The 26,982-nt window shown below is 40.3% G+C and overlaps 1 protein-coding gene across 1 annotated transcript in view; it reads left to right on the top strand.

The window, feature by feature from the left end:
• The window catches only part of AGBL1 (ATP/GTP binding protein like 1), a 306,575-nt gene that overhangs the window by 218,723 nt on the left and 60,870 nt on the right, over window positions 1–26,982 (top strand). Inside the window, exon 22 of the mRNA XM_027884984.1 lies at window positions 4,448–4,608. Coding sequence (XP_027740785.1) covers window positions 4,448–4,608 — 161 coding nt within the window. The remainder of the gene's footprint in view (window positions 1–4,447; window positions 4,609–26,982) is intronic.

Below are 26,982 nucleotides of genomic sequence, written 5' to 3' on the forward strand. Positions count from 1 at the left end.
TGGCTCAAACTACAATTAAGGCTGCAGACACCAGGCACCAAATGGTTCATTCATCTCCCTGGTTTGTCCTCTAGAGCCTGCAAATGCTTTCAATTAGTATTCTGAGGGAGAGCTCACTGATGGAATTAGTGAGAAACCAGACTGTCAATTTATTTATACCCAGCCTTAGGGCATAACCATTGTGCATGTGTAAAGATATTGAGATGCAGAGAATATTCTGTAAGCGTGTATGTATATGTGTTGACTGGAAGTGAGTTTGCAGGGAAAAGCTGTTGCCCCAAGGACTGAACAGTGACCTAAGGTGGGGGAGCTGCTGAAGTGGCCATGCTGAATGCCAAAAATCCCTTTTAAGAAACAATTGATCCCTCTGAAATTTTCACTCTACTTGTATTTATTAGTATCTTCCATTTCTAATTTTATTGTTTCTCTCATTACCCTTGTGGATAAATCTCTAATTTAACTCCTGGAGTCTTTCCACCTTCTTCAGCAATATCGGTGTTATAGAATTACTTCTGCCTTTGGCTGATAGAGTATTTAAAGAATACGAGTAATGAATAACAAAGTTTTTCCATTTCATTGTCATTTAGCCTGGGAAGTATTTTAAGGGCAAGTTAAGAAATATTGGAAACATTTAGTTGTGGATATTTATTTCATGCATCAGCACTGCGTATGAATGAATGGTTTTTCCAATACAGTTCGATCAATTTTGTTTAGGAAAATTTGCATTGACAATGTTGTGGTCAAATGATAAGTCTCTTTTTCCTCCTTTTTTTCCTGCTCCCCCAATTTGTATTACAGCCAATGCCGATTAAAAGATACAGGTGAGCATCCTACTGTCCCAGCAGTTGCTCTAGCAACAGTTTTGTCAGAAAAGGCAAAACCCAAATTTGTTTAACTAGACCAAGTCTAATTCATTCACTTGATTGGCCCTGTTGCCTGTCTCTGCAATTTGTTGCTTGCCATGAAAAATAAATACATCTCAAACTTGGACTGTTATTAGGCATCACCTCCTCCCCATTCTGCCTGTTACTGTATGAAAATGTGAAAAGAGATTAAGAAAAGTTGTTCAGCTCCATTATTCTCTATAACAGCCAGGAAACAATTAACCTGTTATCCCTTAACATGATGTCTGCAAGAGATTATTGCATGACAGGGCCCATGGGACCAATTTGTATTGTGCAGTGGAACGTGATGCATCAAGCTGATGCTGGTCCAGGCTGGTACTTGGATGTAACAGAGAGCAAAACCTGTGCGGAGATGTGAGCTGATCATCAAAGTAGGGTGGCTTAGCTGGCTTGTTTCTGAGGTCGGACTTCTGATAAGCTGGTCTCCAGCTTTCTGGTGCAGGGATGCTGTTTTCTACTTCAGAATTTGCTTAGATTCTGTTGGCATGGGAGATTTTACACCACGCTCTGCTGCTCACACAGATGTGACCAAAGGAGGGGACAGAGCTGTAAACCATCATTCTATAGAGAAAGATGGGGTCACTGAGAATCCAGGCTGGCAGGACACTGCAGGGGAGATGCTGTCAGGCACAGCAGCTTCCTCCTGTACAGCTGTGGCAAACTGACCGTGTGCTGGCACTACCTGTTAAACTGAGACAACCTTCCACGACAGTAAAGCTTACTTCATATCAGTTTCTTAACCAAACCAAAGTGCACTGCTTCTGCCCTTCTTTTCTTCTTTATTGTCTTTATTATAGAATGTTTTCATAACTCTGAGTTATGAACTCTAAGCATAATCTCAAAATTTTACAAATTTTTGTGCTATGTGGTTACATACATGCTTGGAGATCGGGATTCCCTTTCAGCAATGCAGATGGGACTGATTATTAACCCCTACACCAGCTTCTGACACTGCTGGCAGATGCCATCAATACCGTTAGTTCAATATGTCATCTCTGTCTACAGCTTCAGTTTAATGGTAGTCCTGCTCTTCACCTCCAGCTCCATCCTCTGCTCAGAAACGAGGAGGGACGAAGGAGAGGGAGAGAATGATCTGAGTTAAAATAAAATGAAAGTCTGTCTGTGTTTGAAGTGCATAAAGTATGTTAACAGGTAATACTCAGCTGAGTTTCCAGCTGTTACTCCTGAGCTCTCTGCTATCAAAGCAATATGGGTCCATCATACAGCAGCTAACTACAGTGCATGAGCAATTACTGAGGCTTCTGAGGTGTATTACAGTTTTATTATTATTATTTCTCTGCTCATAGTTTCTTAAGGCCTCTTCATATCCTGAATAAAGCTCTAGGGAGTCATAAAGCCACAGGCTGAGTTTTAGCACAGTTGCTATTCACGTCTCCTGGATTGATAGCTATTTACTATGTTACCTTAATCTTGGAAGCAAGACCCTAAGATGAACCCCAGGGAAAGCCTCAAGATGTTCTTTGTATTTTTTTGCCCCTGAGAAAATAATGCTCTTGCTGTGGAAATGACATATTTTCGCTTGGAATTGTCACCACTTCTGCCTGCTGATTGTAACTCTGCCACTTTAAAATATCTTAAGTCTTTCAAAGTAAAACAATAAAACATTTAGGAATCTATGCAGAGCTGCTGAACATTGTTTTGTGTTAATAACTCTCAGTTTCTATAAGCTTCTCCCTCTTTTTTCTTCTTATTATTAATTATTGCTACATTATACCCAGATCTTGCTGGGCAAAGCTTGCAGTGAAGGTAAATAGGAGGAGAGAAGAAATGATGTCAGATATTTGCTCACCATGAAAAAACACTTAGGAGAGTGTTCTGAGAGTAAAACTCAGTTTTCCTGAGGCCCTAGACCTTACCTAGCACTGAGGCTGTGTTTTCTCAGATTGTCTGCTCTTCTGTGCAGGTCCTGCACTTCAGTAGTTATGCAGCCACTCAGTACATGTTTGAGCTCTGGATTATGTTCATCATAACGAGGGATTCATGCTTCGCTCGTGGGGCCTCAGATAAGAAACTGAACTACCATATCATTTCCATAGGAAAATTTGGTTGTGATCACAGAAGGTGTTTTTTATGCCAGATGATATTTGCATATGCCAGACCTGCTAGAGGTGAAGTGATCGTGATGCTGTCCAAGTAGTTTGTGTCCTCTAACAAAAATGTACCAAAAAGCTTTGCAAGAGAACTGCAGAAGTTTGTGTGAGAAATCACTTCTTTCTTCCATCCACCTCTCTGTTTTTGGTATAAGAAATAACCTTTCAGCCATTCAGAGCTGCTCAGACCCAAAAGTCCCAAAGCATTTTATAAATATAACAACTTCATTAAAAAAAAAAAATCAACATATGATTTCTCAGTCCTCTGTCATGGATTACTGGACATGTACGGCTTCACTGCCCATGAGGTGTTCACTGACAAATATCTAGCAGAGAGTCAAGTGCAGGCTGTGCTGATGTGGAGCTCACACTGTGCACAAGGCTGGGGCCAGGGCTTAATGTGGACTCCCAAGAGTTGCTAAGGAAACAGCCTGGGAATGGAGCTGGAACTCTCACAAGGGGTCGGCTGCAGAGATGTTTTGTGCTGCAAAAACACAGAGGGCTGATACTGGCAGAGGCAGCAATTGATCCAGCCCCTGATGTGTTAGCATTAAGGAGTGTGTGTGATGCAGACACTGAATGCTAAAGATAGGGGATTTTACAGTGTTAGTTTCTGTTTGGTATATCTGATCTTTCTTTGTCTCCTGCCCTCCTCTCAGCAGATGCATGAAGCTGCCATTGATTGCAATGACTTACTTCAATGCAGGCCCTTGGTGTAAAGATCTTTGCTAGAGCTTTATTTTTTTAATTAGTGAAAAGACAAACACAGGCTATTCATAATCAGCAAGAATCCACAGCTTGGAGGATTCCTCTCTTGAAAGATGATGTTGATAAACCAAACCCTGTTTGTGCCATCAGCTTTTAACAGACTGAGAAATTCCTTAGAGGTGTTTGTTATTTTGCAATTACTTTGCAATTGATTTTCTTAAAAAACAATTCATAACTTGTTAAAGATCTCTTCTTCCCTTTTCTCTCTTTGCCCAGTTTCCTTTTCTATCTTTACCACTATCCAGTGTTTAGAACCCTTTTTTTTTTTTTTCCCCCACTGCTTAGGGAGATGTCTTGTCTACAAAGAGAAACAAAAACTGAGTCCCAATGGTTTGTAAAAGTGGATTTACAGTCGTGTTCTTCTGGGTCCCAAGTCTAGCTCTTAAAATTACTTCTTTTGCAAATGTAGTTGAGGTATTTAAACTATTTTCCTCTCTTTTCCCGTTTATAAAACACAGGCTATTTTAGGTTCTGTATACCGTGTGCTGTCAGTTAATTTACAAATGATTCTATAGGGGAAATTTACATATCACGAATCACTGAATGAACTCCTGGTTCAGAGAAGGAGGAAACTAGGAGTTATCCTGCAAAACAAGCCTGACCCCTTCCATGTACCTGCAAAATGCACATTCAGAACCGAAACCGTCTGCCTCTCTCCATCAGGGCCTGCAGCTGGGAACACAAGAGCTGGAGGAGATGGGAAGCAAGTTTTGCCTTGGGTTGCTGATTCTGCATCTCAAATCTGTGCCCTGCAGCAAGGAGGTGATGGCTCAGGCAGCCCTTCTGCTAGATCTGGAGGAGGAGATAACAGACCGGGCACAAAGGTCAGTCATAGTAGTACCTAGAGGGTTTTCCTTTGGGAATCAAGTTTGTGGGGATATGCTTTGGGTTTAAATCTGCAGAAATGGACTCTCCTTATGGCTGAGATTTGCATCTTGTGAACTGCAGTGTATTGAGAGTAATTGGAAGTGAAGACGTAATTGACTCCCAAAGAAACTACTAAACCAGTGGATCCGTGTCCTGCAGCCAACCTTGTGGAGAAAAACAGTGAAACAGAAGTACCTGTTTTCCATTTTCTAGTGATTTTTCCATTTTCCTATCTAAACTAGTTACTGGAGGATGGGGATGGTACTGCCCCAGAAAAATGCCCAGCAGGAAATATTTTCCTGCTCACTGGGGTGTCAGATGGGGTTCTGTCCACCACAGATCCTCCATGGAGAGGATCTTTTATAAGGATGACATTCTCTAAGTGCTGCAGCGTAGGGAGCAATTTTTTCAGACTATAAAAGGATTTTAATAACATGATTTAGAAACTCTAGGCCTCATTCAGCAAGATTAAGTGTAATCTAGCTCTTTGAGGTAGGACAAGGAGGTCACTAGAGCCTCACAGCTTACTGCTGGTATATCATTACATCAATGGAAATTACACTGCTGCTTCCTGGACTAGACCCACCTTTACCAATTTAAAAAGAATGAACTGTTTGTAGTTTAAAATTAGTTCTGTTTTCTTCTGGTGTTACCACAAAAGGGCACAGTATCCTTGCATGCTTTCTGTACTCTCTGCTTCAGAAAATGAGTAGGTGTGAATGAAAATACCTATGTTTTTATGTACATTTGCCAAAGTAGATTTTGATGTGGGGTTCTTCAGATATAGCACAGATAAAATCTGGACAGTTACCTTGTGCAATTTTTTTCTTATGTGCTTTTCATTATGAACAGTGGTGTCTTTAAACAGCTTGCAGACTACCCCTATTCCAGAAGTCTACACTGCCCTGGCCCTAGGAAATCATATGCACCATGTATATTGAAGTTGAGTCAATGGCTCTTACTGTAGCTAATGTGAAAATGTGTCCCAAAAAATGTCCTGCTGACATATCTAGAAAAAGGTGCAAATATAGGTTATTCTTAAAAGAGCAGTATTCACCAATATCAAAAGAAAAGTATGAGTGTTGCTCAGCCTTGACAAAAATGCAAACTTTATTTAGCTGCTAGGGGTTTATTTAGTAGAAATCAAGCAAAAATTAAGCTGTGAGCTGTGTGAAGCGTTGCACAGCGCTCATGTTAAATACATCTATTTCAAACTAATGTGTTTCCTATATATCTGTCTGTGAGTGCCCATCTCTGTAGTACTCTGGGTGACAGGTCAAGCTGTGGAACAAGAAGTTAATCCACCACTGGATAAAGCTGACTCCCAGATGAAATGTCTCATTGAAAAGGTACAGAGATCAAAATCTGTGGAGCCAGAGGTCTCTTCTGTTGTGAAATCCCTGCAGTTCATGTCCTGCATTTGTCTCTCTTTGCCCTCGTGTCTAGTGAGCGTGGCATTGACTTGGCATCTCAGCATCTCCTCCGACAGCAAACATTTTCACCTGTCAAGGTTCATAACTCTATGTGTCTTTTAATTTTCCTCTTCAGGCTCTCTCTGCTCTGGGTATGGTGCAGCCTTATTCTTTCACCATTGCTGTGAAGGGGATGAAGGAGCAGGGTGGACCCTGCCTGCTTCCCCGGAATAAACTATTTGCTGTGCACTTTATATAGCTCTCTCAGAGTCAGTGGTCAGTAAATTGGAGCGAGGTAATAGCTGTCAGGAAAGTGACTGGTCTAATAGAAGCATCCTGTGTGAATGGGGGATTTCTCACACCAGATCAGGTCTATTGCGTTCAGTGTACTGTCTCCAACGAGCCAAAAAAAAAAAAGATGAAAGAAGCCCTTAGAAGACCTAACTAAACACAGTTTGGTACACAGGTAAGAATGTCTTCCTGCCTCCACTTCGCAGTCTCTCTTTCCCCTAAAGTTTCAATTACAAATGGAATAATTTACAAGCATGAGCAGGGTAACTCTTGGAATAAGTTCAAAGCAGAGGCAAAATGGCAAAGTAGTTGCATCTGAAAATAAGGGAGAGGGGCTGAACTTCCATCAGTGGGGCTGTGCAGCTATTGAGACAGCTGAGTATTTCCCTTAAATCCAGGAAATCTTTGGATGTTCGTGAAACTGACCTAACAGCTCTGTGTCAGTATTTCCAATATCTTTGTATGACAGCTCATGAACATGCTAAGAAGTGGAGAAAAGTAAAATGTGCAGCACATACAGAACATGTATTAGAGCTACAAGGTGTGACAGCAAGGAAGAGGAGTTAAATTGCTCCAGGTATTAGTTGGTGTTTTAATTAACAACCTGTATTCCTGTCATATTCACTGTCATGCTTATTCAGGCACTATTCACCCTCATGTCGCACAAGACCTCCTTAGGGACTGAGTTGTTGTGGCTTTTCTTGTCACAAGAGATATTTGGGTGTTTTCTGCATCAAATAGCCCCTTTTCCACCAGCGCTGAATAGCGTTGCTCTTATGGACCACTCTGCCTAGGTCAAAGGCCAAGCATGTGGAGAATTTTTGGGGCTTTGCAGTCACCTTCATAAAACAAAGCCAAGTGTCAAGTGCTCATAAGACCAATTTATTCTGCCCTCTCTCAGACTTTGTCTCACAAGACACTATTGTCAAGCCCTAGGAAGAATTACTGATTTTGAGTTTCCAGCATCCCCCCATACCTTGCAGTCAGTTCTGGCTTTCAGAAACTCTCTGCTGGGAAAATGAAATGCAGCTTGTACTTCAGACATCATGTTTTTTGATAATAGGTTTCATGCCTCATTTGCTATAAAAGTAATTAAGTTTTAAGTCAATGCTGTCCGGGTAACTTCACATTTGTCATGACCACAAGGAGGATGGGAAGTGAGTGTTCACAGAAAGCAGGTTTGCGAGAGAGAGAAAGCAGGAACAATCTCCCCTCTATAGGTATCCTCCACTTCTTCCTCATGGTTTGAACTGGTGGTACATTCCTTCATTTTCTTTTTTTTTCTACCCTCCAAGTTGTGCTAGGAAATGTTTTGCATATACTGCAGCAATTGTAGCCATTTGTTCACGAGACACCTGTGTTGACACAGGCTTTTGTGTAATCATTTTCTGCTGACTCAGATATTACTCATCTTGTGTGTTTCTTCATTATTTCTTACCTTTCTTAAGCAGAGCCAAATCTCTTTCCAAGCCAGATGGGGTGGAGATATGTCTAGCTCTGCTATTAATCAAAAGCAGAAGGCTTAATCATTGTTCTGGTCCTTTGTCCAGATGTAATCTTTTCATTTTCAATACACTGAATAGTTAGATTGGTCAGTGTATGGATGGCAAATCCACGAATTGACAAGGATTTGCAGATCATTTGGAACTGTGCTTGCTGTTCTTCCATACCACATTGATGCACCATCATGATCCTGGATAGTATTGAACTGCTGGATTTCACATCTTTCTCTATAATGCACCTTCTCCTAATTATGGCTGAGCAAGCAATTTCTCTCGTCTTTTAAGCTGTGTGGCCAAGAGGTGATTCAGATCAAATTAAGGTGATTTTGCAGAGATAAAGGAAACAAAAAAGAGGACAGTTCAAACCAAAAAATAATACAGATGGAGCAAAATACACTCACTTCATTTAGGACATCTTCAGTGCATCTTTGAATAGCAGAAATGTGGTCTTACATCTGCATGCAGTGATGCAAAATGGTTCCCTGGTCTGGTGGTTTGGGCCTTCCTGTGCTTACAGGTGAATGTGTGTTTCATTCCTTTATGTTGTTTTATTTTGACTGTACAAAGTGAAATGAATTTCAGCTCAAGGATTTAAGTGCAAAACAGTTACTTCACCCTGCAAAATATCCCATCACCTCTCGGTTAAGGATGTATCAGCTGTTGCAGCATCCACTCCCGTGAGGCAGACTGCACAGTTGGACTCTGTGGAATCCTCTGACATATGACTGAAGGTGCAAGTGCTCTTTCATCATTTAACAAATCTAATACCAGCAGGAGTTATTTGCCTATTTTGATTCAGATTTCTATCTAACTGAAGTTTGATTTTTCCATAAGTAAATATTTGGTGCATTTTTAACCTTGATCATCTGCAGACATCAAATACCTCGTGGCAGCTTTCAGAAGAGGAGGTTGTTTATTGATTCCATTTTTTTCGCTTAGTCATAAATTTTATTGCTGGTAAAGGAATGTGAAATTTCTAATGAGCATCTTTGGATGTGGTATTCCTGTATTTGGAATAGATGGTGAAAAGTGCTGTGGGATTGCATTTACCTAAGTAAGGCCAACTACATGTCACTATTGTAGTGCAGAACATGGGGCAAAAAGAGTTTCTAATGCATTTTGTATAACACTTGTGAGAGCACAGTCCAACATTAATGCAATGTGACAGGTGTGAGAGTAACTGAAGCTGGGCTTTGGCTTTGGAACAGTCTCACGTTGCTGTAATCATTTAGGATCAGTTCAGGAAATGCCTTAACTTTGACTGTTTTTGTCAGTCTCCAGTGATTTTTCACACTGATGTTGCAAAAGAGTGGTACCTTCTCACCCTGCCAGGATCTGACCTAAAGAATTGCTGCCTCTGTTATTGAGAGGAAAAGACCTCAGATTCTGAGTTTGGATCTGCTACAGGTTTTAGATTTTATTGTTGTTATATGTCTTGATAATATTGTTTTCTAAATAAAAATATGAACCTTCTTCCACCCACTCCTTTCTCCTTCTTATCCTACAGTTGTGCTTCTCTCCTTTGCTATTGTGGGGATACAAGCCCAGAGAATTCTTAGGAGGTTCAGCCAAGCAATACAGCCTATAATGAATATATTTGGTATTCAGGAAGCTTTCATGTAGCTGTTCACAGGTGAGCTGCTGGAATTCAGGAACTTTTCGTTAACGCTTTCTGGAGCTGTCCCTATTTTCCTCCTCTTGACTTCTATTATTCTGAAATACCTTGTGAGCTGCACAGCTTGTGTTGACTGTTATCAAATGCCAGCCCCAGCTATGTCAGGCTGGGTATAAGTATTCATGCTTACTTCAGAGATAATTAATTTCTCATTTCTTAGCTAATAATAGCAATTTAAATAGATGCAGAAAAGGAAGGAGAGGAAAAGAGCAAATGGAAGAGAAAGAGATCATAGAAGGAACTTCAAACATGCACAGAAGCACTGCTTGCTATCGTATCTGTCTGAGGATATTCAAATTACTGTACTCGTACAGATCTGACTGGACTACAGATAATGAACTTGTATATATCCAGCAGAACAAATGGGCTCTGCAATGCCCTTTCTGTGAAGCATATCACTGTGGTGCTGTCTGGTATTAGACATTTTCGTATTGATTAGGAGCATCTGTATTTCTGTGCTGCAGTCCTTTTCCCTTAACATCTAACTCGAAATATGAAAGCCACTGGGGCCCTTCACATGCTGGGATAGAAAAATAAAGCTAAGGGCTTTCAGGGGTCCAATATGTTTATGGAGTGTTCCCCAAAGGAATGCATTATGAAGGATGTACTCTTTCCTCTGAGGTGGCCCTTGTAGAGACCAGGATAGTGCTGATACCAGAATAGAGTAGATGTTGTTTTTTCTAAGATGATACAAAGGATCAGTTCTGTTTATACTATTGGTCATTTTGAATGCAGGCAGAGGTGGGATTTCAGACTGAACATGTCACAGGTCCAGTGTTGAAGAGGCAGGTTCAGAGGACCCTATACAGCCCTATATAGACTATATGTACACTGCAGCAGTAGCTGAACAGTGGTTGCATTAAATTTGGGAATCTGGCACAATAGCAGGAGACAACTTTGTCAGTGCAACTCTGTTGATGATACCTGTCCTTTGCTTTCAGTTGTTTGGTATTATTAAGAGGATGAACAAGGTATAACTGTGGTAGGAGTCTTCAGGCTGTTGGGAACCATGGGTAAACAATAAGGCTCTTTCAAGGATCTTTATAGTTTACTATTTCCTTGGGGAATTTTTCCAGTTGGTATTCCTAGAGTCCCAAAATAAGCAGGCGCTTGTGAAAACTAGAGAACAGTCAGATCTTTCATACCAGCACATGCTACCGGACCTTCTTTGAGGCAGGAGAAGCAATGGGATGACTGAGTAGGATGAAATGCATTTCCAACCCTTTAGAAGAAAGCTCATTTTTCAGGAATTGTGTATTTTTTCTCTGAGTTGTTCTCCTTATTGCAATTGTCACTTGAGGTGACCTCTAATTAAGGTGTCCACAGCTCCCACCTGAGACTTTTGAGTAACATGGTCATGTAGGTGAAATTTAGACCAGTTGAGGGTCAAAGCTGGCCCATGTTTTGGAGAGTTAATCACGTGACATAGAACACAGGAACAAGATACTTAGATCTGCGTTATCTGTATTAAAGACTTTACCATGTAGAGTTCAACCCTCTTGGACCCAATACAATGGCTCAGATGTCCAAGCATCACAGAATTTAGAAGCAAATCAAAATGAATGCCAGTGGTCTGTGCGACTGCACAGAACAGAAGGTCTCCCCACCCATCAGTTGCATCAGCATCTCACAGTCCTGCACGGGAGGAGGTGGTGGAAACAGTAGTGCACATATTGCCACTGTCTAAAGTAGGTTTCCTGTCATCAGGGCTAGAAGGAGCTGGAAAGCTACCCCTGGGACCCAGTTTTTGACCAGGTCAGAAGTTTGCACCTGTATAAGTTATTCAGACAATAAGAGCTAAGGAATCCCAAATTATTTTGGTGTAACGATGCTCATAGTCTCATTGTGTCCTCATCGCTGCATCCTCTCTCTGCAAGGGGAACCTAAGAGTAGAGATTTCTGCTTTTAGGGCAAATACTGTGCTGCAGGTCCTTTAGCTCTGATGTCCAGCCTACAAATGAGACTCTGGCCAGGCCTCCTGTACTGTGCTGACAGTGTATGGCTGCTATCTAGGAGCACATCAAAGAACTCCGCAAGACAAATGAGAGACTAAATGGTTAAAGGGATAGAGAAGGCACAGAAATTCATAATTAAAGCTGTCAAGTTGCAGTAAAAGGAGCGCATAGCCTGGAAGGAAAGCGGGTGGGCGAGTAAAGTGTCATATTTGCAGGTGAAAGTTGGCACTTGAACAGCATTTTAAAGTACTCCAAAGCCACCTCCACTGACATCTCAGCTATATTGTATATTCTGTCAGAGGCTCCGGCTGTTCAGTGTATTGTGGCTGTGACTCACACACAGACCCTGCCTCTTGCTGCCTCACTAGATATTGTACAGAGAGACGTGGCACTGTGTGAGACGTGAGATAAATACGTGCAGGTTGTTGTTCCAGGGCCCAGCACACACGTATACCAGTGTGGATGAGTGCTTATGCACAGAGGTACAAATGAGAAAGCCAGTCCCCTTGTAGCCTCTGATAATTCACTGCATTCTCTCAGAAACCATACAGATTTATTAGGATGTGTATGTTAAATGTGATGTTGGCAAGAAGAGCTTATGAGAATTAGACTGGAGCTGACACTAGAAGGATGTGAGGGGGAAGACGCACATGAAATTAATACTTAGCCTTTTATTTTTTATCTGCAGAGCAGAAATGCACTTGAGCTAAAAATCCCAGATCAAATTCTAATGAATGTGGAGAAAGTTCTCTTTCCAGTACAAGATGGAGACCCATCCCTTTTTGGTCCTGGCCAGTTTGTAGCCCTTAGCAATGCAGCACAGTTAAGGGATCTTCTCCAGGAGAATTCCAGGCCAGGGCACTGCCACTTTCTCATCACTGTCACAGTGCAGTGTGAGAGGTGTGGGACTGATTCCACATTGGAACACTGCAGATGGACCTGTGATGTGTTGGAAAGATCCAGTGTGCACGTGGCGCTGAGAATAATGGTAAAGAAGTGGGAACGGATGCCAAGAAGTATTGGCAGAATGCTGTGGAAAATTTGGACTCTGAAAGAATTGGTTTGGGATACAGTGGCCAAAACAAGTGGGAAATCAACTCTGTTTCTTGTGAACTTTCCCAAGGAAAGATTGTCACTTCCTTCTGTTCTTGTCTCTGGGAAGATGCTGAGGGTTCAGGCAGTTGCTGTCTGGACCATGAATGCTAAAGGAAGTCAACATACCAAGGCAAGGGCCGCTATAAGAGCAGGAGGTAGAAAGAACAGTGTAAGAGAAAAGAATAAGCATTCCCTTTTACTCTATTTGGGGGTGTTCCCTGCCCTGTTCCATCTCGCATTCCTGTTTCTATTTGTTCCTGAGAAAACTTGTGGGTTTTAACTGGAGTAAAATTCAAATTTCTGGAAGATCAAGTTTCATTTTTAGAGTAACAGTAGCATGCTTTATGGTTAGACTTTCAAATATATCCCTAACTATTTAAAAATACATAATCAGCAGCTTTATCTATGGCACATTATTCACCATTTAATCTATAATGGCTTCCTTTTAAGCGTTAACAGTTACTACCTTAAATCCCTATTTGAACATGAGTTTGAGGATTTGGACTTGTAAGGTAGAATAATCAATAGAGGTAGCTGAATGCCAGAAAAAGATTCTGCTATCAGACCAGTATAATCAGAAATTAAGAATAAGGGGAAGAATAGCAAGCATCTGTTCTCTATTTCTCTGTCTAATCTATTTGTTCTGTCTAGTCTACCCAACAAGTTTTTACATTATGCTGTACTTCAGAATTTTTTCTGAAGTTGCCATTTTATAGCATCCTCCAAAAAGTACCAGCATCTCATTAAAAGATAAAAGTCCTATGCAATTCAAAGAGAAAGCAAACACCCAATTTCAAATAATAAAGCTCTGTCTCATCTTCCATTGAACTGCAGGGGGCAGCCAAGAATTTGGGTAAAGTATTGCTACCTGGATTTATCTTGTCAGGCTTTTCCTAGACTTCATAGTTATTTTTTGTTCTAGCTCACAACTTGTGTTTTCATCTATGAATAAGTGAATAACAAGTGAGGATCCAGTGTAGTATTTTAATACAGTCAAGTGTCCCTTCTGACAGTGCTCAGCATTGGAGATTTCAAAGAGGGATACAAGAAATTGCCATAGTGGACAATTACAGAATGCCCTCACCCCTGAGGGAATGACTTTCTATCTTCAGACAGTGATTTATTTATACCTGTGAACATGAGAATTTGTAGCATTTCAGAATAATTAGAATAACAATAATTCTATCTAATGAAATGTTCCAGTGCTCTCATTTTCTATATGACTGCCTAATGCTCTCTGAATCTCACATTGCTCCTGGCTACACCCTGCTGTCTTGTGAGTTTTATAGATTAGCTGCATGTTGCGTGGAAAGAGAAAATATTTCCTTTCATCAGCTGGTCTTTCACCTTTGTAAACTCACCTTTTCCTCTGCTGTAACACAGAATAATTAGGAGTGCCCAAATTGTCAGGTATTTCATAAACAACTATCACCTCCCTTATCACGCATCTAGTCATAAAAGAAGCCTATTTTTTTTAGTCTTTCTATGCCTCTAAATATTTTTACCACCTGCTTTGGACCCTGGTTATTTATGTGGTACCTTTTTAAGATACAGGAAGACAAGAATTCAGGATGGTTTCTGCTAAGGGAAGTGTAGCATTTGTTAAAGTAACAGTTTTGTAATATTTTCAGTGTTGGCCATGTGTCTTGTCATTGAGGTTTATTATTTTCAAGAAGCATGGTAGTTTCCTGGATGAATCATCTCTATCCTCACCTAGTTTGATGAACAGTATTGGAGAAACCATTTTACCTGTAAGCAGTTGTCTTGGAAGATTATTGGCCACAAATGGGGGTGGTGAAGGACACCAGAGTCTCTCACGTGAAAGTGCAGGCCCACAAAAAGTCGAGTCCTTTTTTGAGAACTTTCAGGTTTCAGTGTTCATGGATCTGGCCTGAAGATAGTGCTTATTCTTACCTAAATATCCCAGAAGGGACCAAGTAGAAAAGAGACAAATAGATAAGAATATGATGCTGATAGTTCATGTGTGATACAGAACAGGGATCAAAAGAAAGAGGGTCCCTGTCAGAGGTGGATTTGGGAGGGTCTGAGCCAGCCAAGACTTTAACCCTCTCCCTGCCTTCCCCTGCAGCTTGTGGAAGGGATTCTACAGGACCTAATTTCAGGAGCTCAGGATTAAAAATAAAAGGGTTGAGTGGAAATATAAATAATGGATTATGCTGAAAAATCGGTTTAGGCACTTTGACAATGTCTCGGAGGTGTCTTTGCCCCTTTCAAGGAGAAACAGATTGGAGACATGAGATGCAGAAACACAGCTTTTGTTCACTTTTCTCTCTCATGGTTTAAAATCATATCCAAGCTCTTATTGTGCAAATGTACTGTTCAGGAGCAAAGACTTATCTCTGAGCAGAGAAAGTCCTTGGAGAGCAAGGCCTGAAGGCTAAGCCTACAGTGCTGCTGCAGCTGGCTGTATCCTAGTCTGTTTGAGAAATCTAGTCATGCATGACCCAGCACCTGGTGATACAGTGAAGTTGGGAGCAGTGTACCCCACGTCCTTCCATAATGTTTGTTCTTTGCTCCCTTTGCTAGCTCAGGTCCCTCTAGAGGTCATGGTCCATCAGGAGTTTACCCTCACCAGTGTCAGGTGTCTTTAAAGTTCTTCTGTAATGCAACATCTACTGATTCCTGAATATGGAATGAAGTGGAATACTCTGTCAGAGAACCTGGAATTTATCTGAGAAGGGATAATGGATAGGATCAGTTGAGGTCTCTGCCCTTCTCAGTGTATTTTTCCTCATGTCTTGTTTCTGGCATTTCCATCCACTCACAGTGTGACTCTAATAGCAACCAGCTATTGGGAAAGAAGCAACAGAAAGATCTTTAGTGAGACTTCAGAGCTGATGCCCTGCAGGTATGACAGGAACAGCCATGAAAGCAGTGTACCTCTTTGCATAGAGATCTCTCCTGTCTTGTGGTGCTTTCCTGCCTTTACTGCATCTCTTTGGGATGCTGGATTTGTGTGCCAAGAAGGCTGCTGTTTACACAGCTCAAACACCTCACAAGCAGCAGTGTCCTTGATCCGTCATTAAAAATGTCCTTGACACGCTGTGGCATCAGAAGGAAGGTTTGTGATGATAATTGCTGGCAGCACTGTTCTACTATGGATGTTACAGGGGAAGCCCCAGTACATTTTGTTTTACTTTTGGGGGAGGGGGGCTGGCTTGTGGTTTTTTTTTGGTTTTGTTTTGTTTTTATTTGTTTCCCTGTAGGGTGTGTAGAGTGCTGTGAGAGTAGGTTCTTATAGGAAGGTGACCTGCCACATCCCTCTAGTTTCTATTGGGGGGTGGGGGTGAGGGTTTTTTGTTTGGTTTGGTGGGGTTTTTTGTCACAGAGTGATGTTCCTGTGCACTTTGCAGCCTTGCAAGACTGTCCTCTTAGGTGGATCTGTGCCTGATGTAATCAGGCAGAGTTTTCGACTACTTCACAGCCTTTACACCTTCTGGGTGTCCAGCCTAACCTCCATCTTCTCTATGGTAGCGGCACAAGTGGGAAATTTCCCTTCTTGTTTGCACCTTGCTTTTCTGTAACTTGCCTGTGCTCTGTAAAGATTCAGAAAATAAATGCATGGAGGCATATGCTCTTATTTAGTCCCTGATGATGGGTCAAAAGTGGAGATTAATAGGACAGGAAATGTGTTTCTACTCTGCAGTCAGAAAAAGAAATTCACTGGAACTAAATTAATCATGAAAGAGGCAAAAGAAGAGAACAGATTATCAGGGAATTAATTCATTAATTCAGAAGACAGTTTTCTTCAAGATAACAACCGAGTTCAAAGATTGGCAAAGTAAGGGTTGGTCTTGGGGAGCACACTTTTTGTATCTGAACTCTGTATGGTTTTATTTTTGCCAATATTTGCCTGGTGACAATGTTAAATCAGAAAAGCTGCAGGAAGGCATCCAGCAGCTGGCGTCATCTAACCACAAAGTGTGAGGACAGAAGCTGTTATCAGCCCACTCACATCCCTAAGCTCTGGTTCCTGGTGTTAACAGAAGTGTGGGAACCCTCTCTGTTGTGGCACCTTGCTATATTTGGAGCTTGATTGCAAATCCTCTGGTGAATAGCAGCTGCTTCTTGGTGAGTGTTTTTTCCATCGTGAGGGCGACCAGAAACCACACGCAGATTTAAAGGGTGGTAAAGTGCTAAAACACTACTCTCCGTTCGGCACTTAGTTCACCCTCTTTGTTCCAGTTCTCAATGGCAGGGCAGGATGAAGGTAAATTCCTACACGCTTCCAAGTAGATGTGTTTTGGCTGCAATCTCCTTGCAGTTATAATGGCATGCTTCACTACGTGACTCTTTCTTAGGCTGGGCTGTAGCTTGGATCCATGCTTAATTTAGGACCTCCACAGCCCTGTTCTTGTTAAATCAAGATTTATACTGCCTGTCTTGCTCATTGCACTTTAGCATAAGCCTGCTTGCTGTGCAAGCAAGATGTGCCCGTGTTGCCAAGTACAGATTCTCTGGTAAAGGAAACATAGGAGGGAGAAGAACAACTCACTTTGCCATTGCCTGGTAGTCTGTGCCGCAAAATCCCTTCATGGCCTTTGTAGCGAGACCTGCTGCTGCCAGATGCCATGAGGTCCCTGTCACTGAGCTGTGCTGTAACACAGGCTGCTGCAGTGGAGCTGGTGATCACAGTGTTGAGCCCGGTTTTTGTAACACGTTTTTAATGAATTAGCAAACCACAGCTAAACGCTGGTCGAAATGAGAGTGAATCCATGTGAGAAAGGCCCCCTGCTTTCTCACTTACCCTTTCCTGTTCTTCTGCTTTTGCTAACTCTCAGCAGGAACGCAATCAAACCTCACTCGGGAACATCTGAGCTGCCTATTTGCCACTTAGGACTTCCTGGGTAGTGAAGTTTCCACATTGTTTATTTAGAGTTAAGTGTTCTGCTGGGTCTCTTATCATTTTCTGTAAATAACAACTGTCCTCAAAATTCTTCAGGCTGATTACTGAGGCTGACGATCTGTGTGTTTTGAGTTGCTGAGCCGTATTAATCCCTAATATACTATGCTTTGTGGATGGAAAAACTAATGCATTGAGGATGTCACAAGAGGGAAAAGCCAAAGGACTGATTCTTCTTGGACACGTGAGGTGGTTTGGTTGTGATGTGAATGAATCTCTGAGCAACAACAGTGTCGAAAGCATTAGAGGAGTCTGCCTTTGAAATCAACGTGACAGAGATTTTATAGCACCAGAAATAATTCCTTTTTAGAAAAGATGAGACACACTTTATTTTTATGTACCTGTAGCTTGTCATGGTAAAGTTTATTCCACTTAATACTATAGTTAATGACAGAGAGAGAAACACATATACACAAACAAAAACAATGCCCAAGTCTTTCAGGCCAACCAAATGGATTCATAACTTTACTAACCCTCTAAAAGTTACATATCTGGCCATGACAGTTTTTAAGCATTTCTTTACTGTCATTGAGAGCAATTCATCACATCTTTCTTACACACATTTCATAGGTTCCACTTTTATTTAGTAGCAGGATAACTAACTAGGGAATGGTATCTCACAAGAGTGAGGGGAATAAGAAAAAAAAAAAAAAGAGAAGGTTTAGTCTAGGGCTGTAATCTCCTTTCTGTTTTGGAATCTAAAGCTCCTAGTATCAGAGTGGGAAAGCTGGAAATGCATCTCCTTAGACCCAACTGAAAGACACACACTACCAGACTTTGCTAAAAAAGTGATGGGAAAATTAATATCAGCTCCATAGATTATATGATCTATATATAAATCCAGAGTTTACACTAATTCAGTCTTGTGTGATCTACACCAGACTGATGAAATAGCAGCTTATTCTGTGGATATGACCCAAGGCAATTGATGATTTCCTGGTGCTTTGGAACAGGACAGTTAAGAATGCAAAGTTCACATTCCGGGAGCAAAATATTTTGTTATTTGTCCTATTAATACAACAAAATACTTTGCTGCTTCTTTTGTTTCCTTCCTTCAGTCGCAACAAAGGAATGTTGCAAGTGGCTCCAAAAAAACAAAGCCTAGAACAGAAAAGATGTTTAGAGATAAGAGATTAGATGAAATTGGTAAGAAAAGAATTCCTGGTGCCATGTTCCCAGCTCAGCCTTCTGAAGGGAAGCCCTCTCCTCCTGATCTGTTATGATTCAGTTGGCAGCTCTGCCCAGAGTGGCCTCTCTCCTTCATCTCTACTGGTGTAAAACAATACCCAGAGATAACAGCCCTGCCAAGCCTGGTTGCTACTGATGCATTGTACACAGCTTTCACTAATCTATTTGTGCCTAACAGCTCATCAGTGAAAGCTCATTCTAATTCCCTTCCTTCTGATCTTCTCTGGACTTCTGAGGAGGAGTGAATTTGCAAGAAAGAAGTGACCTGTGATGCTCCCTTGGTGTAGCTGTAGCATGAGTGAGTTTTATTCAAGCTTTCCTTTAACACTTCACAGTTCAATCAGGGCATGTTGATACAGACTTGTACCTCTTCATGCTCCTGTCTTTTGACCTTACAGTGATTGGCTTTTTTCTCAGGCAGCAGAGACTGATTTCCCTGGTTTGGGAGCCATGTGTGGTCTTATCCCTGCCTCCCATTTTGGTATGCAACCATTCCTGCTATGGTTGGTGGAAAAGGATGAAAGTCACCTAGACCTGACCTCTTACAGTCCTGCTGCTCCTTTACCTCTGCTCTGACAGTTTGCATGGAAATTATTCCTCCTATATTATCATTGTGTGGAATGAACTTTTAACTTTGTTTGTGTTTGTATAAAATTGGAGGAGTTAAGGGGTGGTAGGGATCTCTACAGGTCATCTGTTTCCCACAGTGAGGATCAATTTTACCTATATAATTCCTGGTATGTTAGTGTAATCTTTTTTTAAAGAGCTTTAATGATGGAATTACCAGACTCTCTCCAAATAATCTATTTCATCTCCTACCACCCTTATGTTTTCCAGGTATCTAGATTGAGCTCTGTCTTGCTATGGGAAGCCCTTGACAGTATTTTTTTACCCATCCAACCTAGACATAGAGAACTAATTATTTCAATGTGTCCTCTGGACTATTTTTAGTTGAGCCAAGTCCTCCCTGAGCTGCTTTGCCCAAGCTGGAAACAGATCACTAGTGGAGATCTTAATAGTGTTGGATCAAGAGAGAACAGATTAATTTATAAGTCTTGCCAGCTTATATTCTTTATACCCACACAGTACTGTATTTGAATATTTGTAATAGAAAGGAATGTGTGGCTAACATTCAGCTTGTAATTTTCAATAATGCAAATCAGGTGGGTTTTTTTTCCTCTGGTATAAATGCTACCTTATCACTGTTCCTCATTTTGTGTGTTTGTACCATTGATTATTCCTGTCTAATTAAAGTAACTTGTACTTGACCCTATTGAATTGCAACTTTTTTTCACATTACATCTCCAGCTTGTCAGAATTATTTTTAATTTTAATGCAATCTTTGTCTTACTTTGGTTTCATCTGCAAATTGAATTAACATACTTTGTATTTAATCTAAATCTTTAATGAAAATATTGAATTGTATCAAATCCATGTCTGAGTCCTGCAGAAACTCATTCAACACATCTAACCATTTGAACAGTGAACTGAGAACTGCTCTCAGAGTACAATTTTCTGAAAAGCTTATATAATTACTCTGCTCTAGTTCGCCTCAACCTTCCTGCTTATTTGCTGTAAGAATTTGAAATAGTTTCAAAAAACTTTTCTATATGGCATCTTGTCCATTGGGTATTCCCCTGATACCTTCTCACAGAAGGAAATTAGAGTGGGCTATCATAATTTGTTCCTGACAAAGCTGTGTTGACTGATTCCCACTTCTCTTCTCCTAAGTACTTCCAAATTGTTTCTTTGAGCTGAGGAACTGGAGTTAAGTTGACAGGTCTATCGTTTGCTGTCTGCTCCTTTTTTTCTGTCTTCAAAAGACAGTTACTATGTTGTGTCAGTTATCTAGTTCATCACCAATCCCTCCTAAGTTCCAAAAAAATAATTGTTAACAGCTCTGAGATTGATTGAGTCACTTCCTGAGAGCTGCAGAAGGCATATAGCAGATTCAGATCATTTGGAAAAATCTGAGCTATATAACTTCTCTAACCAATTCCTTTTGTATTCTAGGTCTCCTTTACTCCTTTGTTAGTTCTTAACAATGTTAATTCATCACATCTGACCTTTTTATGAAAACTGATGCAAAAATCACTCTTCTCAGCCTTATTGTCAATAAGTTTTCCTTATCTGGAAAGCGGACTAACAATTTATGTGCCTTTTACTACTAATAAACCTAAAGAATGGTATCCTTTTCTGTGTGATATTTTTGCCAGTCTCATCTCACTATGTGCTTTCATTTTTCACACTTTATTCGTAGCTGTTCTTTCTATACATTTGCATTTATTAGTCTATTCTGATTTTTTTTTTTTTTTTTTTTTTTTTTTTTTTTTTTTTTTTTTTTTTTTTTTTTTTTTTTTTTTTTTTTTTTTTTTTTTTTTTTTTTTTTTTTTTTTACATTTTCCTTTGTACTTTAGCCATATATTTGAAGACAATTAAAACCTTTTTTTTATGACCAAGCTGATCTGGCTACTTTTCTTTGTAACAACACAGCTTAAGCTTATGCCATTTTTGTCAGGAATGTACAGTTTTTCTTAAATCTCTTATAGAAAGAAGATTCTTAAGAATCCTCACCCACCCATCCACCCACCCCCACTGAATTCTCTGCTGTGGAAGATTTACATAAATCCTTGACTGCTTGATCTTGCTCTTTCGCTGAGCTTTGGTGGAGTTCTTTCATGGAAGCACCTTTCATGGTTCTGGAATTTATTTTGTCTTTCTCTTATGACACTGCTTGCAGGGAAAATGTGAGTTTGTGTTTTAATGGTAGGGAACTTCATGTCTTATGCTGGGTTGACAAGGTCTGTAAAAGTGAGAAAATCTGCTCAGGGTTCATTGCCTCTGAAGGAAACTGTGTTCCTGTTCAGAGTCACCTTTGCCTGGAAATCATACTCTCAAGTCAGACAAAGTTACAAGATGAATAAAACCCATTATTCTGTTAAAGTGTATCTAAAACACAGATTGCAAATTTCATCACATGCTCATTATTGCAAAACGACATGCAAACCCTTTGCTCATTTTATCTAAAGACCTTGGCTTTATCTCTCTTTTCTGCAAGTTCTCTTTCCCAAAGTCTCCTCGTTCTTTGAAGGGATCGTCAGGAGTTTTTGATCGATTGAGGGTGTTAAAAGTAGATTGGAGTTAGGCTCCAGTGTATTGATGCTCCTTTAGTCTGGGTGATGCTCTATAATAGCCCAGAACTGGCCTACAAATCATCTGATTATACCGGCTGGATGCCTGATGAATGTAAACCCAGGAAGATTTGCTTTCAGATCTCCTGCTGGGTACCCTTGGTTTACCTTGTAGAATCTGAGGAAATCAGTAATTCCAATAGTCTTGACATTGGACAATGTCAGCAAGTTTTGTTTTGTTTTGTTTGTTTGTTTGGTTTTTTTTGCTTCTGATTCAAGTGTAAGTAATTCTCTGTTTCATATGTTAGTGGCCATTCCATACCTTGTGCTGGAGTGAAGTTACTGAAAGGCCACCTTGAGGTTTCCTTGGAGCCTTCTGTTCTCCAGGCTGAACAGCCCCAACTCTCCCAGCCAGTCTTCACAGCAGAGTTTTCATGTTCATGAAACCTGTTGGCTCTCTCCAGTACAGGCTCCCTGTAAGAATTCTCTGTTTTATAGCAAACTCTTCAGTCAAGAATTTCAGACTTCTAAGACTTCTTCTACAAAGACTGTAGGCTTACTGGGAGAGAGCAGTCAGCATCTCTGAGTGTACATATGGAGGTGGGTGTGTTTAGGTGTTGGAGTGTGCATGCCTCAGTGTTTTGGAGTGCATTATCAATTTTCCCTGGTGTTTATTATCTGAAGATTGAAATCTGTAGCTGCACTCTTTTGGGGTTTTGTGTCCTCTACTTACAGTGTGTTCTAGCTCGTACTGATTTATAGCTTGCATATATCCCCGGGAAGCATGATGTGCAATTTTATATGGCAGGACAGATCCCAATGAAATATGAAGACAGACCTTATTTGAGCCAGGAAAAATATAGAGTAACCAAAGGCAGAAATTGAAAAAAAAAGTAAAGGTAAGTATATGTTTGCAAGGCAAAAAAAACTAAAGGACAAAAACAAAAGGCAATATATGTTGACCATATCTGTATTCTTTTCACTCTGAAGTCTTCGGTCTTCTAGACCAGAAATTTCATAGGAGAACCCAAAGGACAAAGTTCTGGCTAAATAACATTTACGCATAGGTTTATATACTGGATTCCAAATTCCTTAATAAGAACTCTTAACTGAAATACGAAGTTTAATCTCGTGGAACCCTAAGACACTCATTATGCTTTTGAATTTCTTGGTTCTCATCAGAGTTCTGGAGATAAAGTACTCAATAGCTTGATGTTTAGCAGTACTCCAAAACTTTTGGCTGTTTTCCTTCTGGAATAACAGGACATGTGTGACATGTATTTAGTTCATGCCACATGAGGGGATGTAAATTTACGTGGAGGGTTGCGACACAGGGACTATTCCTTTTCAGTGGAACTGCACCTCACCTGCATTGGGGTAAAGAACTAAAACAGGAGGTTTCACCATTTCTAAATATCATTCTCTACCTGAAGAGATGAAAACTGTTCTGTGAATACAGCCTTAGACTGAGGCGGACGTGAGGTGAAAAAGATGCATGTGTATAATAGGAGATTTTCAGTTGAATTCAGTGAGCTTTGAATCAGACCCCAAGTGCACAGTGTATGAGCAAATGCAGTCTTGAGCAAGAAAATTTCAGTACTTTTTTTTTCCAGCACATTTGTTTCTAATCATGTTTTGTACCTTTTTTTTTTTTTTTTTTTTTTTTTTTTTTTTTTTTTTTTTTTTTTTTTTTTTTTTTTTTTTTTTTTTTTTTTTTTTTTTTTTTTTTTTTTGAGCAAAAGGTGCTCTGATGTCCTGCCTGCAATATGGAGAATAATAATTACTTCTGATATACAGCCTTTTAGCTTGAATGTTAAGAGGCAGGAGAAGATAACAAGAAAAAAAGACAATTTTCTTGGGATCTTTTTCTTTAGACCTTTAGGGAAGTAGTAGACACATTTTTATGTTCGGTGTTATAAAGCAAAGAATAACCTTAGGAAAGGCAGAGAAGAAAGGGAGAAGAAAAGAACTGTATTTTTTGTATGGATTTCTGTTTCCTCTCCCCTGTTGCTGCTCTTCTGTTCACAATAAATTTCCTAAGGCCTGGTCATTCACTAAGGGATAAGGTTTCAAACAAAGTACAATACACACTTGAAAGTGTGCTTCTTAAATTTCAAGGTCCATACTCTGGGAAGGGATTTTGTTCCATTTCACAACTGATGAGATAATCTACCTTGTATATGCTCCAAACTAACTTCAAGGCTGAACTTTTAGGTAAATCAGAGCTGGAGCTTGGGACTGAGTGCAGAGGTAGGAGAGAACTGCAGCTGGGAAGGGAGCACAGACTGGAACAAACAGGAGATAATACAGCTGAAGACTGAGTGCATTAGCAGGGTTGTTTGACAGCCCTAGACTAGAATTACAGTACGTGCTCCAGGTTCATGCTGGCTCATGTTGATTATTTTTAGGCATCATCTTGTCCCTGAAAGCACAAACAGGGATGCCAGCTCATTCCACACCCTATGCTGTTGTGAGGGCTGTGTTCCCAGTGAGAGAACAAAGAATAGATCCAATAGTGCTGAGAAACAAGGGCTCAATTGCTGTACTAAATTACTGTGTAGGTGAGAACCTGCCTTTGCCCAGCACATGTATTTTTGGAGGATCTGTATGGGAATGCTAAAAAACACTGAAGCAAAAGGTTTTGGAAAACCCTGAAGAATGTGACTTGGAAGTTCCTAGAGCATTTGTTTCTGTTTTCTCTTCCTTTCTTTATCCTATGTCAACAGCTTCCTATTTCTAATGCCTTCTTCATTTATGGTTTTGGCCTTTTCTCTTCCCTCAGTTCCAGACACGATATATGAAGCCAAGGCTTTCTAATCTGCATTTGTAACACATACCAAAGAGGAGATTAATTTTATTATGAGAACAGAAAATAGTACCTGGCTCCCTCAGATAAGCCTGAGAAAAAACCAGAACATTACTGAACTCTATGGAGTCCTGGTTATTCCACTGACTTCTGCTTCCCTTTCACCCCTACACTGAAATGCAGTTATAGCTCAGAAAAGTGGTAGCAAAGATTACCTTAAGGGGTGTCATATTCAGCCTCTGTCAATGATGGCCAAGTCCAATTTGGTCACTTTGCAAATCAAAGGATAATTTTTTTCCCCCGTCCCATAAGGGCACACACCTCTGGCAGCAGGAGCACTGCCTTAAAATCTCTCAGTCAAACTGGCTACTTTCTAAGCTGCTACAGTGACAGAGAAAGGGAAAACGAAAACCTCTAAGCACAGCTTTCTGTTCTTGTGAAGTATTTTACTCGTATAAGAGTAACATGGCAGCTCCAACAAAATTCAGTGTCTTTAATTAGCTTTTTCTTTCTTCTGTACAGCATGATGCAAAGGGAACAATACATGCCTTTGAGGTTTTGGTGTAAAGAACTAAAACCAAAGAATATATCTCCACTACTTTGGTGCTGTTAATGTCATCATACTTACTATCTTCGTGCCCAGTGTCCAGGGCTTTGCGTCATGAGAGAAAAGACAGCTAAATAATACAAAACATTTTCAACATTTTAATTTTTGTGTTTGTTTTGATCACAGTTGCATTCCTTCTGTCTTGTTTTCTACCAGCACAATGTCCTGGGGCCAGGGGTGGTCTGGGACAGAGGGAAGTGGAAGAACAGATTATAAAACAGTCATGGGAAGGATATGCAGAGTTTGCAATGGTGTGTATTGTTGATTTGAAAGCTGAGCTTTTCCAGCAAGGAAACAGAGACAAACACCATGACTTCAGTGCATATGGCAAAACACTCGAGAAAAATCATAGCCATATGTCCAGATTTTCACAAACAGAAAAGAGGCAAAGGTTGCAGAATAAACTACTGTAATTTTTCAGGGTATAAAAAGAGTAGTTTCAGAAGAAATGGTTTGAATTTTGAATGATGATGATGAGTGGGACTTGATAACAGCCTGTGTCCAGTATTCTGAGAAGTGCTGTATTAATGCATTGTCCCCTTTTCTGAGTCACAAATGAAACTATGGTGTTCTTCTTTTCTTGTGGTTCAGAAAGTACTACTCAGTGACCTAAAATTATTTTCTTTATCTTAACCTGTCATAAAGTTTAGTCACAGCTTTATAGAACTATGTTCATGCCTCAAGTCAGATAGAATTTTAAAAGAAAAAAAAAAAAAGTTTGGATTATAGCCCATTTGGGGATTTAGGTACAATTCAGATTCTTGAATTACAGTGATGCAGGTTAAATTAGCTGAAATTGATTGGATTCCCAATTCAGCTAAATCATCTTTTAGTCCAATGGGTTGTTTGCATATGTAAGTGCAATAAAATAACTCAGCACATCTTAGGCAGCAGATTCAGTTACATGTTCATAACTGGGCTCAGCATCTCTCTTGGTGAATGCCAGGGAGGGACATCCTCTCATATGCAGATGGGCTGGGATGAATGAAGATCAGGAGAGTTTCTAGCCTGATCTTCACAGGTGAAAGATTAGTGTAATTGGGAAAAGCAGACTAATGAGAAGGGAACTTCCCCTGCATCCATCTGCCATCATATTTGTTAATGTCTTCTCTTTCAGTGAAGAATTAGATTGAGAAGCATGAAGAATGTGTACTTTTTCTAGGAAAAGACTGTGAAGGGAAACAATACTCTGAAAACCTCTCTGAATATGAAGTGGCAAGCACTTGACATCTCCTAGTGTCAGCCATCCTGGAGCTTCCTCATTTCCACCACATGGAACTTTACTAAAGTATAATCAAAGTACAGCAAAAAGCCTTTTTTCTTGCTACTGCCATTTTTTTCCATTCAAGGTGGAGGGGGAAGGGATTTGCTGCCCTGAGATAACAAAACTGCGAAAACAGAAGTAAAGACATAGAAACTGCTTGTCTTCAGCCTGCAGCATTGCCCTGTGCTGATGGAGAGCTTGTCTGGTTTTGCATTTTACTCTCAATGAACATATCGATGCTGAATTTTCCATGAGCTGAGGCAATAGTACCTTGGCTTCTAATTAAATTAAAGCTGCAATGCTTTATTGCAATGCTTTATTTACCTTCTTTGGAGTCCTCTTAGGAGAAGCAAAAAGCAAAAAAAACAACAAAAAAAAAGGCATCACAACGTTGGAGGGAAGAGGTAAATAGACAGTCAGAGAAAAAGGGCTGTGGAAGAGTAGGGGTGAAGTCCTGCCCTTCGAGGAATATGTTCTGCTT

This window comes from Empidonax traillii, unplaced genomic scaffold (genome assembly GCF_003031625.1).
Source record: "Empidonax traillii isolate 1590-97213 ecotype Southwest subspecies unplaced genomic scaffold, ASM303162v1 scaffold158:size1480230, whole genome shotgun sequence".
Classification (NCBI taxonomy): Eukaryota; Metazoa; Chordata; class Aves; order Passeriformes; family Tyrannidae; genus Empidonax; species Empidonax traillii.